The following is a 16603-nucleotide window of genomic DNA, read 5'->3' as shown; positions in this document are numbered from 1 at the left end:
CCAGATGATGACCTGGAATCATTCTTGGTAATTTTTAAAAGGTTTTCACAGTCTCTCATGGCCCTCAGCCCAGTGGGCAATCCGGCTTGCTCCACTCCTCATTGCGGAAGCCCAGGCAACATACTGGGGACTTGACACCGCGGCCTAGGACTATGAACAGGTGAAGTCCATACTGGACTGTGAAGAAACCTACTGTCAGCAGTTCCATCATGAGCAGTATCACACCCCACCTCCTCAAAAACATGGCCACGGATGATCGCCCAAAGGCTAAAGGACTTCTGCTGGTGTTGGTTAAAGCCAGAGTCTCAAATGGAATCCTAGATAGCAGAACTCTTAGTTATGGAGCAGTTTGTACAGATTCCTCCACTGGCGGAGGAAGATTGTGTTTGCAGTCAGCGACCAGTAACCCTAGCAGATGCCTCCCATAGGCCCTCTTGTAGAGGACTACATGGCTGCTCGCACCATCCAGTGGCCCTCTGCTGCAGAAGTACCCACACTGAAGAAAGAAACTGAGTAACCAAAGGTGGGGGTGGCCCATATTGGGTAAACCCAAGGAAATCCAAAAAGCTGGCTGGTTGTTGGGCAGCCTTGGTAACCGGCACTCCTCTCGGGGTCCATGGGTAAGTTTCCCCTGAGACAGCAGGGTCTATGACTTTAAATGCCCTTCCCAGCCCCCTGCCCCACACCAATACAGGAACAAGGGCCAAGAGAAATTCAGAAAGAGGACAAAGTCACTAGAAAGACAAGGGACAGACTTGGTAGTTTTTTACTCCTGTGGAGAACAGGCACATAGGTTTTGTAACTGCCACTAGATGAAGTGTAATTTTGGGCATGTCTGGACAGGAGACAATAGGGCCCAGAAAAAAGCCCCATGGAAACTCACAATATCAGAGGTGAATGGCCAAGAAACATTGGCCCTTGTAGACTTGGGGTGTGACCATACATTTGTATGGAAGTGGAAACTGGGAACAGTAGGGAAGCTGGCAAAGGGGGAAATCCCCATTAAATGCACCCATGGAGATATTCTTGGGTATCCTAGCATGACAGTAAAATTGACTGTTGATGGGAACAAAGGTGAGATGAAGGTATGTGTGTCTCTGGATCTCCTACCCAGTGATATTAGACCAAGACTGGACATATTTCCCTGAACTATTACAGAAGCTTCCCTTAGCATAGGAGCCTGAGGATGACATTCCAAAAGAAATGTTAGGGGTCCTGTTCCATTTAAGGACTCTGACCTACTTTCCTCCCAGCCTAGAAGGAAAAAGTTCTGAAGAGAGAAGTGGATAGAAAGGAAAGAGCAGAGAGAGGTGGCCCCCCTCCACAGACATAATGGAGACCACAAACTATAGTGGATCCAGGCAATGCAGAAGATTCCAAGGCAGGGCCTTCCATGGCCCTAAATGAGACACCCCCTCAGCAACTGGACTCAGAGAAGCTAACAGACTTCTCAGATTTCCATGTGGAGCAAAAACACCACCAAGACTTTGAAATGGGCCTTCAAACAAGTAGCAGTGATAGATGATGAGGAGGTGGACCCCCCTGAAGGCTGAATAGTACCCTTATTTTGCTATTAAGATAAACTTGTTCTATTGCATAGACCAGGACAGGCAGACACAAGAGATACAGATGCAGTTACTAGTGCCCCAGTATATCATTGCAAGATCCTGCATTTTGCACACCCAATCCCATGTTCAGGACATCTTGGGAAAAATAAGACACTGTCTAGGATCCTAGCCTGATGCTTTTGGCCAGAGGTCCTTAAACAAGCCAAGAATTTCTGTGCATCATGTCCCAAATGCCAATTAATGGCCCCCAAGAGAGTTCCATGGGCTTCATTAATATCCTTTCTCTGGGCAGAGACCCACTTTGAATTAATAGGAATCAACTTTATAGGCCCCCTAGAAAAGAGTGCCTCCAGACATGACATGATAACAAGTACATTCTGTACATGACCTGATACTCGAAAGCCATATCACTGTCTTTGTGTGGGTAGGAAGTCCCAAAGACATCCTGACAGACCAGGGAACAAATATCATGACGAGATATGTCTGCTGCCCTCTGAAAATCAAAGTATTATGCACATCAGTATGCCATCCACAGATGAATGGTCTAGTGGAAAGATTTAATGATATGCTAAAGAGAATGCTCAAGAAATTCATTACCCCAGACCCTCAACGCTGAAACCAAGTACTTCCAGCCCTACTCTTCACCAAAATATGTTGGGGAAGAATCAACATGGCTTTTGTAAAGGGAAATCACGCCTCACCAATCTATTAGAATTCGTTGAGGGTGTCAACAAATGTGAGGACAATGGTGATCTAATGGATGTAGTGTACTTGCACTTTCAGAAAACCTTTGGCAAGGTCTGTCACCAAAGGCTGTTAAACTAAATAAGGAATCCAGGGGTAAGAGGGAAGGTCCTCTCATGGATCAGTAATGGGTTAAAAGCTAGGAAACAAAGGATCTGAATAAATAGTCAGTTTTTACAGTGGAGAGAGGTAAATAGTGAGATTCCCCCAAGGTTCTGTGCTGGAGCCAATGTTGTTCAATGTATTCATAAATGATCTGAAAAAAAGGGGTAAACAGTGAAGAGACTGGGCAGCAAAATGACAGATGAAATTCAGTGTTGATAAGGGCAAAGTATTGTACATTGAAAAACATAATCCCAACTATACACACAAAATGATGGGGTCTAAATTAAACTCTTACCACTCAATAAAGAGATATTGGAGTCACCATGGATAGTTCTCTGAAAACATCTGCTCAATGTGCAGTGGCAGTCAGAAAAGCTAACCAAATGTTAGGAAACATTAGGAAAGGGATAGTTAATATGACAGAAAATATCATAATATCTCTATATAAATCTATGGTATGCCCATGCCTTGAATATTCTGTGCAGTCTTGGTCACCCCATCTCAAAAAAGATATATTAGAATTGGAAAAAGTACAGAGAAGGGTAACAAAAATGATTAGGCATATGGAACTGCTACCATAAGAGGAGAGATTAAAAAGTCTGGGACTGTTCAGTTTACAAAAGAAATGACCAAGGGGGGATATGATAGAGGTCTGTAAAATCATGAATAGGAAGTGAATAAGGAAGTGCTATTTACACCTTCACATAAGACATGAACCACAGTCACCAGTGAAATTAATAGTCAGCAGGTTTTAAACAAACAAAAGGAAGTACTTCTTCACAGAACACAACTTGTGGAACTCATTGCCAGGGAATGCTGGTAAGGTCAAAAGTATAACAGCGTTCAAAAAAAGAATCAGATAAGTTCATGGAGGATAGATTCATCAATGACTTTTAGCCAAAATGGTCAGGAATGCAACCCCTTACTCCGGTGTCCCTAAACCTCTGACTGCCAGAAGTTAGAGCTGGATTACATGGGCTGGATAACTCAATATTTTCCCTCTTCTGTTCATTCCCTCTGAAGCATTAGGCACCAGCCATGGTCAGAAGACAGGATATTGGGCAAGATGGACCATTGGTCTGACCCAATATGGCCATTCTTATTTTCTTAAGAAGCTCACAGAGAGAAAAAGGAAGACTGCAAGCCTTGGAATTTAAGGGCAGGTTGACTCATTTTGGGTTAAGTTGATGGACTGGGCTAATTTGAGATGAATAGAAGGGGAGCAGTTAGGAGAAAGCTGGGGTCTCTAGAGAGAACTGTTCCAAGAGCAGTTGACACAAGCCTTTCTGCTTTCAGAGCAGCCTTTTACTGAGACCCTTCTTTGCTGCTCTGTATAAAAGCCAGAGATGGTGAGAAGAGTTAACAAAAAGTCTGTGCAGTCGCTAAAAGTTTTGCTTACAAGTAACTTATTGACTTCATGCTACTGTGACCATGTTTTGTGTCCCTCAAAGGAAATATTGACCACTGTGAATGCTAGCACTTAACTCTGTGTTCAGTCATTCTTGTTGTTTGCCTCAACCAAGATCATTGATTACCTAAGTCTGACTACTCCCCCAAGAAATAACATGGAGATATCTGTTCTGCTGTGCTTATGTTCACAAAGAGAGAGCCTACAGGATGAAACAGCCATGGGGACCTAGCCCTTAAAGTCATATTTGTACTCTCCATTCATTTACATTGAGTAATGAGTTTGCTACACTTTCTGAGCTGATGCAATATCTGAATTTAGTGTTCTGTTGCATGAGAGAGACACAGACTCTTCTCTGAGCTGATTAGGTCTTAACTGGAGTATTGTGCCCAGTTCTGGGTGCCACATTTCAGGAAAGATGTGGACAAACTGGAGAAAGTCTTGAGAACAGCAACACAAATGATTAAAGGTCTAGAACACATGACCTACGAGGGAAGATTGGGAAAAAAAAACGAGTTTGATTAGTCTGGAAAAGAGAAGACTGAGAGGGGACATAACAGTTTCCAAGTACATAAAAGGTTTTTAGAAGGAGGAGGGAGAAAAAATGTTCTTAACCGCTGAGAATAGGACAAGAAGCAATGAGCTTAAATTGGACATTAGGAAACATTTCCTAATTGTCAGGGTGGTTAAGCACTGGAATAAATTGCCTAGGGAAGTTGTGGAATCTCCATCACTGGAGATTTTTAAGAGCAGGTTAGACAAACAGCTGTCAGGGATGGTCTAGATGATACTTAGTCCTGCCATGAGTGCAGGGGACTGGACTAGATGACCTCTCAAGGTCCCTTCCAGTCCTATGATTCTATGATCATTGTAGTCAGCTGAACCCTCAGCTGCACCCAGCGAACACTGGGCACAGCTGAAGGATGCTGCAGCCAAGAAGTAGTTTGCAGCTCCCCAAACTAGTGACAATTTCTACACCAGCCCTGGCTCCAGCACAGAGGCTGCTATGAACTGCCAGATTGTGAAGGCCCTACAGGGCAGCTCTCAAGTCTCTTTTTGCCTGAAAAATGGGTCAGATATTTGGTTTATTGTATTTGTTACTTATTGCATGCTGATGCAGTGCTTGGTAACCTATGGAACAGGGGAGGAAGTTTTTGTTTCCTGCTTTGAGGAGTTCACCATCTGTGGGTCCAGGTCTTCATGCAATTCTACCAAACATATAGCTTATGATGTCGTTGAAGCTATAGCAGTCACTCATGGTAGCAAGCACTGCACTTGGCAAATACGTATTTGTAGGACCAGGTCCTAATTAGACATAGTATAGCCTAAATATAATTTTATATAGACCATTACAAATTGAAGGAAAAAAACAGTCTGTGATTTTTGTTTGTTTTCACAAATACATTAGCACAAGACTTTAGATCTGAATTTAGGAAGACAATTATCTCAAACACTTCTTATATGGCCTTTCAGTGACAACCCACCAAGCCATGAGCACATGGAGTATTAGAAAATAAAGCGGTAATAGTAAAGCAGTCCCCTATAGTGTGCTGGATTGGTATAATACTTCATTGTGCTTTGCTTTCCTAGTCACTACCGGCACCACTGCGAACGTAGTAGTACATGATGGTGATATTATTAACTGCATCATGCATATTACTGATTTATTTTTTGTTCTGCATCATTATCCTTTCACCAGTGAGTTCATTGCATTATTTTCATATACTTAGTCAAGCACCAAATTATGAAGCAAGTACAGGCTCCCATAATAGTCCCTTATGGTACATTACATAAGCGATTATTGCTGCTACCTATTATTTGTTGCTTCCAGCCAATGAGGTTTCTACATTAATGGAATGCGCACAGAACAATTATGAAATAGGTAAGACTTGGGCAGTTTAAATTTTGCCCTTGAAATTATTTTGCTTCATTTTGGCCACCTGCTGGCAGCTCAGATGTCAGCCAACAAATAAATTGTGCCTTTGTTGCAATCAGCATATAGGCTCAATCAGCTGTAATGAGGTCAGATTACTGAATGACTCTCTGCTACCTTAATAATTAAATTGAATCCACACTTCTACTGCCCTCTCTTTCCCTGACAGCTGTAAGAAATGTGGCAAGCAACAGCAGTAGCAATGGAAGTACTGTAAATACCAGCACCTCTCATGAACTCATCTGACTAATGAAAGCCATGCTTTTGTCTGTGTTGTGGTAGAAACACTGAGCCACTGTAGAGCATGCTGGAGCACAAGTCCTTGGACAACACTTTATAATAAGTGGCTTAACAATCCATTAAGCAAGGAAGCAAAGAAAGGACAGAACTGTAGACATTTCACTCAGTGTGTAAGAAATCAATCTATAGAAGTGGACACTGTTTCTGTGTTGTATATTTGGGTTCTCCCCTTTGACACTGCTGGAAATTGCATGGAGCATAAGTGTGATAGCACTCTGTACAGATTCTGGTTCTGTGAGGGTGTTCCATTGCATTGCAGAATTAAAAAATGTCCACTTATTGTAAAGTGCTCCCACTGTAGGACTTACAGTAGAAAATGCAAGATTTCTCTTTTTATTGCTTATGGCCCATAATATGTCAAGCTTCTCACTGGCTTCACTGATATAACTGGGAAAATAAGTAGAATCGTTTCAGGGAGATTTGTTGTCTCATTACATGATAAACTCTATGTTTCTGAACAAAAAATTTAATAGTAAATCTTAGAAGAGGAGGTGGAAGGAGAAATATGACTCTGAGAGGGACTGGATAATACAGCATATAAGTGTATACATAAATAATAATATTTATTGTTAAATGTTTAAAACCACTTGGCCAAATGGTTTTGCTTGTAATAGTCTTTTGCAGCATCAGGTGAGAGCCCATATATAGTTTCAATGTCAAAGTACCTTCTAATATTGATGGTTTCCTTTGATGACTTCAGGGAGTGGGATCAGGAAGAATGCTTCCTTTTTCAGCCAACAGTTTATTTTACCCTTTTTGTTTGCATGCTTGTTTGTTAGTTTTCCCTGCAAAAGTAACTGTACGTTTTCTGTCACAGGCACATAGTTGTCTGTGGTCACATAACACTTGAAAGTGTGTCCAACTTCCTGAAGGACTTCCTGCACAAGGACAGGGATGATGTGAACGTGGAAATCGTCTTTCTGCATAAGTGAGTAATCTTTCCAACCAAAACCTTTCTTGCTAATCAAAAAGGTCTGAAAATGTTCTAAAGTCTCCTTGGAGTCAGTGTTGGTTTGAGGGTAGAGCAGGGGACAATGAGACTGTTAGGGTCAAACTTATTCAGTGACGTTAGACCAGAGATGTCTTTAACCTGTGCGGTGAAATCCTGATCCCTTTGAAATCAATGGCCAAATTCCTGTTGACTTTAATAGGACTAGGATTTGACCCAGGATGTCAATTTGTGACTCTTCTACTAGCTTTTTATAAGTCTAAGGTTGGGATTTAAGGAGGCTTACTTCTATTGAATTTCAGTGGGATTTAGGTGCCTGACTCCCATAAACTCTTTTTGATATTACCAGCCAAAATCTCTTTGAGCCTTGCTTTTCACATGTGTGAAATGTTAAAATACTTACCTAACATACAGCACAAACCAAACATGTATATAGGTGTGAACTACTATCTCTCCCGTTTATCATGATGACACAAAGGCCAAGATTGCATTATGAAGTCATACATTGCTGTTACAGTTTAAAAAGCCTTATTTCATTTTCCAATGAAGCTTTTTTAAGTGTGTAGTGTCAATCCATGAATACTTCCCAGTCTTGCTGTCAGTTGCTATTCTTCATTGGTTGCACGTTATCTGGTAGTTCCCTGCAAAATATCTTGTTAAATTACTGAGGCCTAAAAATCAGTTTCTAAATATTTGTATCCATTATTAATCTTAATCAGTGTCTTTCCTAGGAGAAGCTCAATATCTTTCTATAAGAAAGTCTCAAGAACATCCAGGCAGTTGCACAGAAATTTTTCATTTCTTTTCTGGGCCCAAATTCTGCCATCAGGTGCATGGAAGATCTCACATTGACTTCATTTAGAGCCGTACGCATCAAAGGGGGATATCTGGCCCTAACTGATTTTAGCTAAGCCACAACAAAGACTGAATTGGTCTGGTATACAGTTGGTACATTGTTCAATAGGTGTTTGTGTTGTTCTGCATCCAACAGCAAGTGGAAACAAATCATCACGGAAGAAAAAAGGAACAGATTGACCCAGCCTAGTTAGTTAAAACTTGACACTTAAAAAAAAAAATGCTTCCTACCATTCTCAAAATAATGCCTCTGCAAAAGAGGAGGCCTGACCAAGGATATTTTATACATGTCGTTAATAAATTAAGGAAGCAAATGCTGTACAAAGAATGAGAAGCCTTGATTTAATAGGCTGTACAAGAGAGAAATACCACTACATGCATCCGACGAAGTGGGTATTCACCCATGAAAGCTTATGCTCCAATACAGCTGTTAGTCTATAAGGTGCCACAGGACTCTTTGCTGCTTTTAAGAGAGAAATAGTTTAAATAAATTTCAAATTAATTAAATAATTAGTGAATGATAATTAATGAAGAATAATGAATTAAATACATATATCTGAATTTTTGAAGAAATAAATACCATGATAGATCAGATCATCTGTGGTTATCCTGATTTGAACAGCATATTTGCCAACATTGCGAAACTAATGGAATGTTGAGAATGAAATCTTGTTTTCCTATTTCAGAGTAACAGCCGTGTTAGTCTGTATTCGCAAAAAGAAAAGGAGTACTTGTGGCACCTTAGAGACTAACCAATTTATCTGAGCATAAGCTATTTCCTATCGGTTACCACAATTGTTCCCACCTACTAGCGTACTTAATAGTACCGGTACTTGAAGCCACTGGACTTCAGACTCATGCTTCTTATAGTAAAGAAACACTCAACTGTATGTCACTAGTTTTATAGATAAGTATATTTTAAAGAGTGCATGACACTCAGAAATAAGAAATAATATTCAACACATATTAATAACTACTGCAGAAGTTTTCTTTGGCCCTGGATAGTTCTAAATTTAGTTTATGGAGATTATATCATGCAATCTATGATGCAGATTGAGAACTCATGTTAGGAATGCCCATTCATAGGTATCTATTTCCATCTCCAACTTTTATGCCTCATCTGTCTAACAGTTGCAAGCTAAATTGCAGAAAAGCTGTGTTTTCTGATTCTAACCATATATTTTAAATATATGCTGAAACTTACTTAAAGATGTGCATAACTGGCTGCTTTTCCAAACACAAACATCACAAAAGAGATTCTGCTGCATTTAATCTTCTCTTCGGGAGATTACGAACCTGCAGAAGATGAGTACATCTTATGTAAATTAACAGAAATATCCCATTCCGATGACTTTGTTAAAAGATTGTTGGATTCTAAAATTTTGAAAAATGACTGGCATCATCCTGTAACAAGAAGTGCTCCATGGTACACTGCTGCTGCTTTTAGCTGCTCATAGAGTCTGAACAGTTTGGAGAAGTCCAGGATGCACTTTGAATTGTAAAAATGAATGAGATGATGAGCACTGAATGATACAATCCACGTAGATCTATGAAATTGGTTCAGTCACCCCCAGGTATTGGGGCTCTCTGGTTTTACTCTATTAAACTGTGACTGCTAGCAAAACAGCAGTACTACAAAAACAAAATGCTGTTGCACAGGCATAGTGATGCTGCAGACAGATAGAAATAGCAATTGCTTTAAATTATTTAAAACTATATGTTATCTGGTAATATTAGTGATCATGTTTAGGTCAGGTATTTCCTGTCAGTTAACGACTGACTGGGCCACAACTTCTCCAGCCAGTCATTAGTTGCTTGGAATGCCCTTCCCGTCAGCAATTTTGCTTAAAGGTAGTTGCTGTTTGTCACTAGCATCCCGTTACACACAATTCAACATCAAATTGGCATGTCTTAGGGAGAGTCTGTTAGAAATAGCTATTTACTTGAGAGAAATATGGTGTTAACTGTCTTTTCCTATCAAGAGCAGCATGCATTTCTAAGTGCCATGAGCTGTTTTTGAATGAGTGATATTAATACACTTAACAGCAAGCAATCCACTTTCCTTCTTGTCAAACAAAATGATTAAAAGGTTAAGAATTATTTGTGATGATTGGATAACGGAAGTTGAAAATGCATAGAGTTGCTACCTGGCTGATTTTATAAGATTGCCATTAAATTGGAATAATGGATACAGTTGATATCCCCTGGTAACTGCTCGTATTTTATTAGGATAGGAGGGAAGTTTCCCTCTACATGACCACATGGAACTTAATTTCCAAAGGTTCCGGCACAAAAAAAGGTGTGACAAACTTGCACCCACAATTGCATATGCACTTTCAACAATTGTTTATAGAACTCTGATAACTGCCCGTACGCAGGATGGGTGACTAAGCAGTTACTACTCCTTTGCATGTGCATTTGCAGTAAAGGCACACACAACTGCAAGTAAACATTTTTTTTATTTAATTGACGCTGTTTACCTGGCAAGTAAATGCTTTCTTTGTTACTAAGAGAGCTAGATAGGTATGTGCCATATTTTTATAATGAATTACTTTTCATTTGACTACTTGCTTATGTGAAAATGACCACTGGTCAAAAATGACATGACAAAATTATAACGAATGCACTTAGTAACAGTTAATACAATCTAGAGGTATTATCAGGTCCTCTTGGTGGCTGTTAACCTACTGTATGAATTATACAGTCTGACTGTATGACTGGAATTGCATCAAAGTGCAGGTAGATAACTGTGTGGTGTGGTCTGAGTGAGCAGCCCATACACTAGGCAGATTTTCCTTTCACTCAACAAAGCCGAGGAGTTTCTAGGGCTCAGTGTTGTTCTTGTATGTATGAATTGATATTGCTAAGAGCACATCTTTGATGGATAAATTTGTTCCTATTTTCTAGGTTTGTTTGTGTTTCTTAATTAACCTGGGAGCTGTAGAGTTGATAAATAATGCTAGCTGCCAATGTGAACCTTTTCTGTGCTGTTGTGTATGATTCCTAGATCTCAGCTGTGCCAAGCAGTATGGATACTGCATCTATCTCAATGAGACAGAATAGTTACACATCAAATATAATAGTTACACGCACCTCACTGTGTTTGAATTGATGAGAGCTACTGTCATGGTTCCATGACTAGCTGCACCTCTGTCCCCTTTTCTGGTCTCTCTCAGTGCACTCCCTTCAGATGTTAGGCCACATGTCTTCCTCTGTTCTGGGTGGAGTTCTCTGATTCTTCCTCTCTTAGACGGTCCCTGATCTACATTACCCTACATGCCAACTGTGATTACTCAATAGGCTCGACCGGGTTAGGCATCTGCAAGTCTTTCCTTTGGGAGCTTCTGACGAGTGGCTAATGCAGGCCACTGGACAGCTTTCTCAGACCAAAGTATTGTTTACTCTTAAAAGCAGGAGCAAAGCACAAGATAAGAGAAAACAGCTAACCCTGTAACCATCACAGCTGCTACATTCAGGGAAGCTGGTCTTACCTCCATTTGGTAGGCCACATTCACATGTAAGTGGGGACATATGTAGTGAAAGGAATGGAGCTGTGCTAACAGTAGGTGAGGCCCACTGTTTTCACCCCACAAGAAGAGTATCAATGGAATTTCAAACAGTTTAAAAATTAACACAAGAACAGGACAGATATGTTGTGCAAACTTCCTGTTTGTTTTTTCTCCCAATGCAGTATCTCCCCTAACCTTGAGCTGGAAGCTCTTTTTAAACGACACTTCACTCAGGTGGAATTTTATCAGGGTTCAGTTCTCAATCCGCATGACCTGGCGAGAGTAAAGGTAATGATTCTGTTGATTCTTTATTTCTACTAGTTGTCGTCTCTTAAATAAGCAGATTCTACCTCCAATCCAACATCCACTGAAGTTAATGGGAGTCTTTTAGTTGACTTTAATAGGAGAGGTCCGATGGTTGTTAATATTAATGTTTAACATTTTAAAACTTGATGTTATAAACACTATTGGCACGTTTGCATAGGGGCAATTAGAAAACATTTTTTCACCCTTTTTCTATTGTCTGGTGTCCTGAAAAAGTAAATACAATTTGAGATATTTGCTAACTATAATAAAATGGCTGTATTGGTTCAAGTATTCTGTGCTAAATTATTTTATCCTCTTAAAGCAAACCCTGAAGTTCAGAAGAGTAAAAGATACCAAACTTATATACAGCATTACCCCATTTCATGTCTTTCTAATGGGACGTGAACAAGCTTCTTAAATCGTAAAGATCTTTGCCTAATGTTAAGCTGTTCTAGTGAGCAGAAATTAGGATTTTTGCCTGTGCTGGCTACAAAAGCTGTTTGGTCCATTTTTATACAACATATGCTGAGCTGAGCTCCAATCAGCAGCATAAAATGATGTCCTTGTAATGGCTATACAATTCAGTCTGATTATCTTCTCTCTTCCATTCCCTGCTTTACTGTGTGGTATTTGCCCAAATGTACTGAAAAAAAAGTAATTTTGTTATATTTTAAATCTGCTACTTTATGCTAACCAGACCAGAGGTTGATGATTGTAAGTTTTGTCACTAGATTAACTTTGCCCCTAAAATCATTGATCTTCTGTTATTTTTATGATGTTATTGCCCAAGGACCCAAACAGCTCTGACCCTGTTGTAATAGTCACTGTACAAACAACAGAAAGACAGTCTCTGTCCCTATGGGTTTAGGAGCCTGACCTGCAACATGGAATTTTAAAACTTTGGCATTTAACCTGTTGGTACTTCGTTTTCGGTATCTCTGAAAGAACATTAGTAACTGGTAGTAGTAATAACTAAAGTCCTTACCTACCATGAGCACTATAATGTTTGGAAAGTGTTTTGAAAAGTTACAGTGATCAGTTCCATGTAAGTATTGGCACTGATATCATAAGGAGTCAAATCTACAGCTTACCCTAAGCTTTATACTCAGCAAAAACTATAAACTATTGTTCTTGCTCCTGGAGGAAGAAGCTGATTTCTTAGAAGCCGGTGGCTGTGAGAAGAAGTTGGAAACAAAGATTTATATTTATGTTTGCTTTTTTTTTTTCCCCGGTGTCTCAGATAGAGTCAGCAGATGCATGCCTAATCCTTGCCAATAAATACTGCGCTGACCCAGATGCTGAAGATGCCTCCAATATTATGAGGTAACCTGAAGAGGTTTTAAATATGGTTGTCATTCTCATTTCTGACCAGCAAATTGCTGGTGTCTAGGTGGACCATACCCACATCGGTTACAGTTGAAAACTTCTCACTAATTGCTTCCAGAGAGAGGGAGTTAAATTGGGGGAGTGCACGGGATTGCCTCGATAGTGTGGAGAAGTCCAGTGTGCCTAGAGTGTGGGATGCCTGTGGAAGGAGCAGGGTTTAATTATGCTCATTTCATTTTCCATAACCACATTTGGGATGTGATGGGAAAAACCCTGGTTTGATTTTAATTGCAATACATAGATTAAAGAGTATTCCAGATGCAGATTAGTGTGTTCTTAAACGGATTCAGTATATTTTAATATAATAAAATGCAGAAGTGTTATTGGGAATAGAATTATCTTCTGTGTTCTCACAATAAATGAGTTTGATTCAATAAAACTGGATTAATTAAACACTTCAGTGGGAAATGGGAAATTAATAGTGGGAGGGGAGCATCACACTCTTCTCTTTGCTCTTCAAATCTCCTCCCTACAAAAAGAGATTCAAACAACTTTATTGGACAACTTTATTCTCTGATCTTGGGAATAAGTCAGCAATGTAAGTTTTCCCCGTATGCCTGCAGTGCAACTTCTGGCAGCACGCTACTGTAATAAGCTGTTGCTCTCAGAAGGTATGTGTACTCTGAACACTAAACCTGGGCTCTGTCTCAGGTTGGAGCCCAACTCCCCCTTTCATCCACACACAGATCAGTCTGACTTGGGTCAGCAAACATTGAGGACTCAGGTTCTTAGAACCCTGATGGGAGGGTTGGATTAGAGCCCAAGTCCAGCTGTGGTATGGGTCCAAGCCCTGTCATTTTGCAATGTGGACACTGGTCAAGCCGTAGGCCTGTGTCAGAAGGTCTATCTAGTGCCGTGTGTAGTGTAGTGTAAGCATGGCTGTGAGACCCAGGTCCAGAAATTGTAAACCCAGGTTTACAGTGCAGTGTGGATGTTCAAGCAGAGGCTCAGAAACACCAGGTCCACAAGCTAGGACTATAGGAAGAATGGTAGAATGTCCAAGATGTTAATTTTTTCTTTCTTTTCTTTTTAAGAGTAATTTCTATAAAGAATTACCATCCGAAGATAAGAATTATCACTCAGATGCTGCAGTATCATAACAAGGTAATGAGAAGACCAAGGGATCTCGCTCTTCAGAGCTACCACAGTATCCCACATCCACTTATTTTAGCTGCCTAAATGGAAAGCATTTTCCTTTCTCAGTAGGAACATGTGAATACAAGTTGTCATGGAATCCACTAAAGAGTTAATTCTGTTGTATTTACATATGCCAGGGACCTTATCAAAACCCTAGGATGTTTGTTACCCTGGGGTGCTGAGCTTCCACAGCTCCCATTGATTTCAGTTGGGCTTGTAAGCACACATCTCCTGTGAAATAAGGCCCAGCTTGATTCACTAAACCATGTATGATGCTGGTATTACCTATACAGATAGGAGAGTGTTTGGGATTACTGTAGAACAGTGGTTTTCAACCTGCAGTCTGTGGAACCCTGGAGTCTGCAGACTATTCCTAAGATTTCCAAAGGGGTCCGCACCTTCATTTCACTTTGAATGGTCTCGTGAAACATACGTTAACTTCTATGCTAAACAATCTGTTCTGTTGTACTTAGCTGTTACACTCTGATTAAGTTTCCCAGACCTGAAGAAGAGCTCTGTGTGGCTCAAAATCTTGTCTCTCTCACCAACAGAAGTTAGTACAGTAAAAGATATTACATCACCTACCTTGCCTTTTTATAACTGTAGCTAAAGAAGTTTAGGCCTGCTCAGGATCCACCTGGTTTTACACAGTGTGATTTCTACTGCCTGAGTTAACTGCACATACATGAGTGGAGGGCAGCTAACATACAGAATTTGGTCCTCCTTCTTTTGTGGAACAGAATCATGCTATTTCTGTATTTTAAACGCCCTCAACAGGAAGCATGTTGTATTAAAAACATGTTTTGTCTTTATATTTCTAATGAAAATTAATGAGGAAATGAAGAAAAAATGATGAATGGTGATAATCCGATTATCAGGAGGAGGAAAGCATGAAGGACTCAGTGTTTGTGTTCATGTGCACGCATATGTGTGTCTGGGATCGAAGGATGAAAGTGGCCACTAGAGTTTTGCATTTCACAAAAACCTCTAGAACGTTCTGTAAAATTTTTAATTTGGCAAAACATATTTTTCTAATGCTTTTTCCCAAGGAAAAATTGATATGAAAACAATTATATATGGAAGTACTTATAACATACTATACTGAATAGTATTAAAAACAATATACATAACTTGTTGAGCAGAGTCAACAATGGATGATTGTTTTTATCCACTATTTCACTGTGCACTAGTCCCATAATCAAAAGCCGGAGAAAAGAGACTCCTTACACCAGGCTCTGTGCTTATTTGATTCTGGGGGTGGGAGAAACCAAAAAAGTACAGGTTATATCATATTGTTTGAGGGCTAGGCTCGTGGACATGTGATTGGGGTACTGTATTTCCACATTAGATTAGATTAAAAACCTGTGTTTGATTTCTGGGGTCTATGTGTGTTTCTTATTTGTCAGGGAGTAACTGAGGTTGCTGTAAGAGGGAGTATACACGGACCTAGGTGCAATGAAAACTTCATAGCACTATGTAACAACTTCAGCTCTGTTGATGGGCCTTACAAAGCCTCCCATCCAGTTTTCCATGGTTGACAGAAGGTCACCATAATATGAGATCTTGAGGGATGCTGGGAGATTTGAACTGAAAGGTGTAAAAGTGGAGAAGTTCCTGATACAAAAACTCTACCGGAAATATTTTGGTTTGAAGGAATATTGATTTAAACCCCCTAGTCCAGTGATGCTCAGACTGAGGCTTGGAAGCTGCAAGTGGCTCTTTAATGTGTCTCTCGTGGCTTTTTGCAGCACATTGATATTAAAACACTTTGTGCTTTTACTATGTTATTAACCAATTGTAGAATACTTGGTCAGTCATTTTCCTGTGAGAATAATGTTTATAAACAATTAATTCACATTACTGTAACTCTTTTTGGTAATGTTGATCGCTGAGGTATGAGTATCACTGCCCTAATCGTATTTTTACCTTCTACAGGAAAAGGAAGTCCAGCATTAAAGGAAAAGATTAGTTGTCACTTGCTTGGATATTTCCTGTGTTAGCAGAATGCAGGGAAAGTATTTGGAGTCCTTTACCTTTGTTTCTTCCTTCAGGCCCATCTGCTAAATATCCCAAGCTGGAATTGGAAAGAAGGGGATGACGCAATCTGTCTTGCTGAACTCAAGCTGGGTTTCATAGCCCAGAGCTGCCTGGCACCGGGCCTCTCGACAATGCTAGCCAACCTCTTCTCTATGAGGTCATTCATAAAGGTAACGTCTTGTCTCATTAGAGTGTGTTAGCCTGGGATTCAATTTGGCATGGGGTTGAGTAGAGAGCACAGCTTAAATTCAAAACAGATAGGGACACATTAACCAGTTTGGTAAAACACACACATACATATACACACACAAATTCTGTTATAAATTGGGCAGTGGGCCAGGTTCTTAAAAAATTGTGTTTTTATTT

The 16603-nt window shown here is 40.0% G+C and overlaps 1 protein-coding gene across 41 annotated transcripts in view; it reads left to right on the top strand.

Annotated features, from left to right (window-relative positions):
* Positions 1–16603, top strand: part of KCNMA1 (potassium calcium-activated channel subfamily M alpha 1) — an 873358-nt gene that overhangs the window by 665082 nt on the left and 191673 nt on the right. For all 41 annotated transcript variants that reach the window (XM_075130775.1, XM_075130771.1, XM_075130770.1 and 38 more), the window contains 5 exons: positions 6876–6986; positions 11554–11659; positions 12918–13000; positions 14098–14167; positions 16252–16407. In XM_075130775.1, the coding sequence (XP_074986876.1) occupies positions 6876–6986; positions 11554–11659; positions 12918–13000; positions 14098–14167; positions 16252–16407 (526 nt within the window). The remainder of the gene's footprint in view (positions 1–6875; positions 6987–11553; positions 11660–12917; positions 13001–14097; positions 14168–16251; positions 16408–16603) is intronic.

This window comes from Caretta caretta, chromosome 7 (genome assembly GCF_965140235.1).
Source record: "Caretta caretta isolate rCarCar2 chromosome 7, rCarCar1.hap1, whole genome shotgun sequence".
Classification (NCBI taxonomy): domain Eukaryota; kingdom Metazoa; phylum Chordata; order Testudines; family Cheloniidae; genus Caretta; species Caretta caretta.
This window is presented reverse-complemented; position numbering and strand designations above follow the sequence as displayed.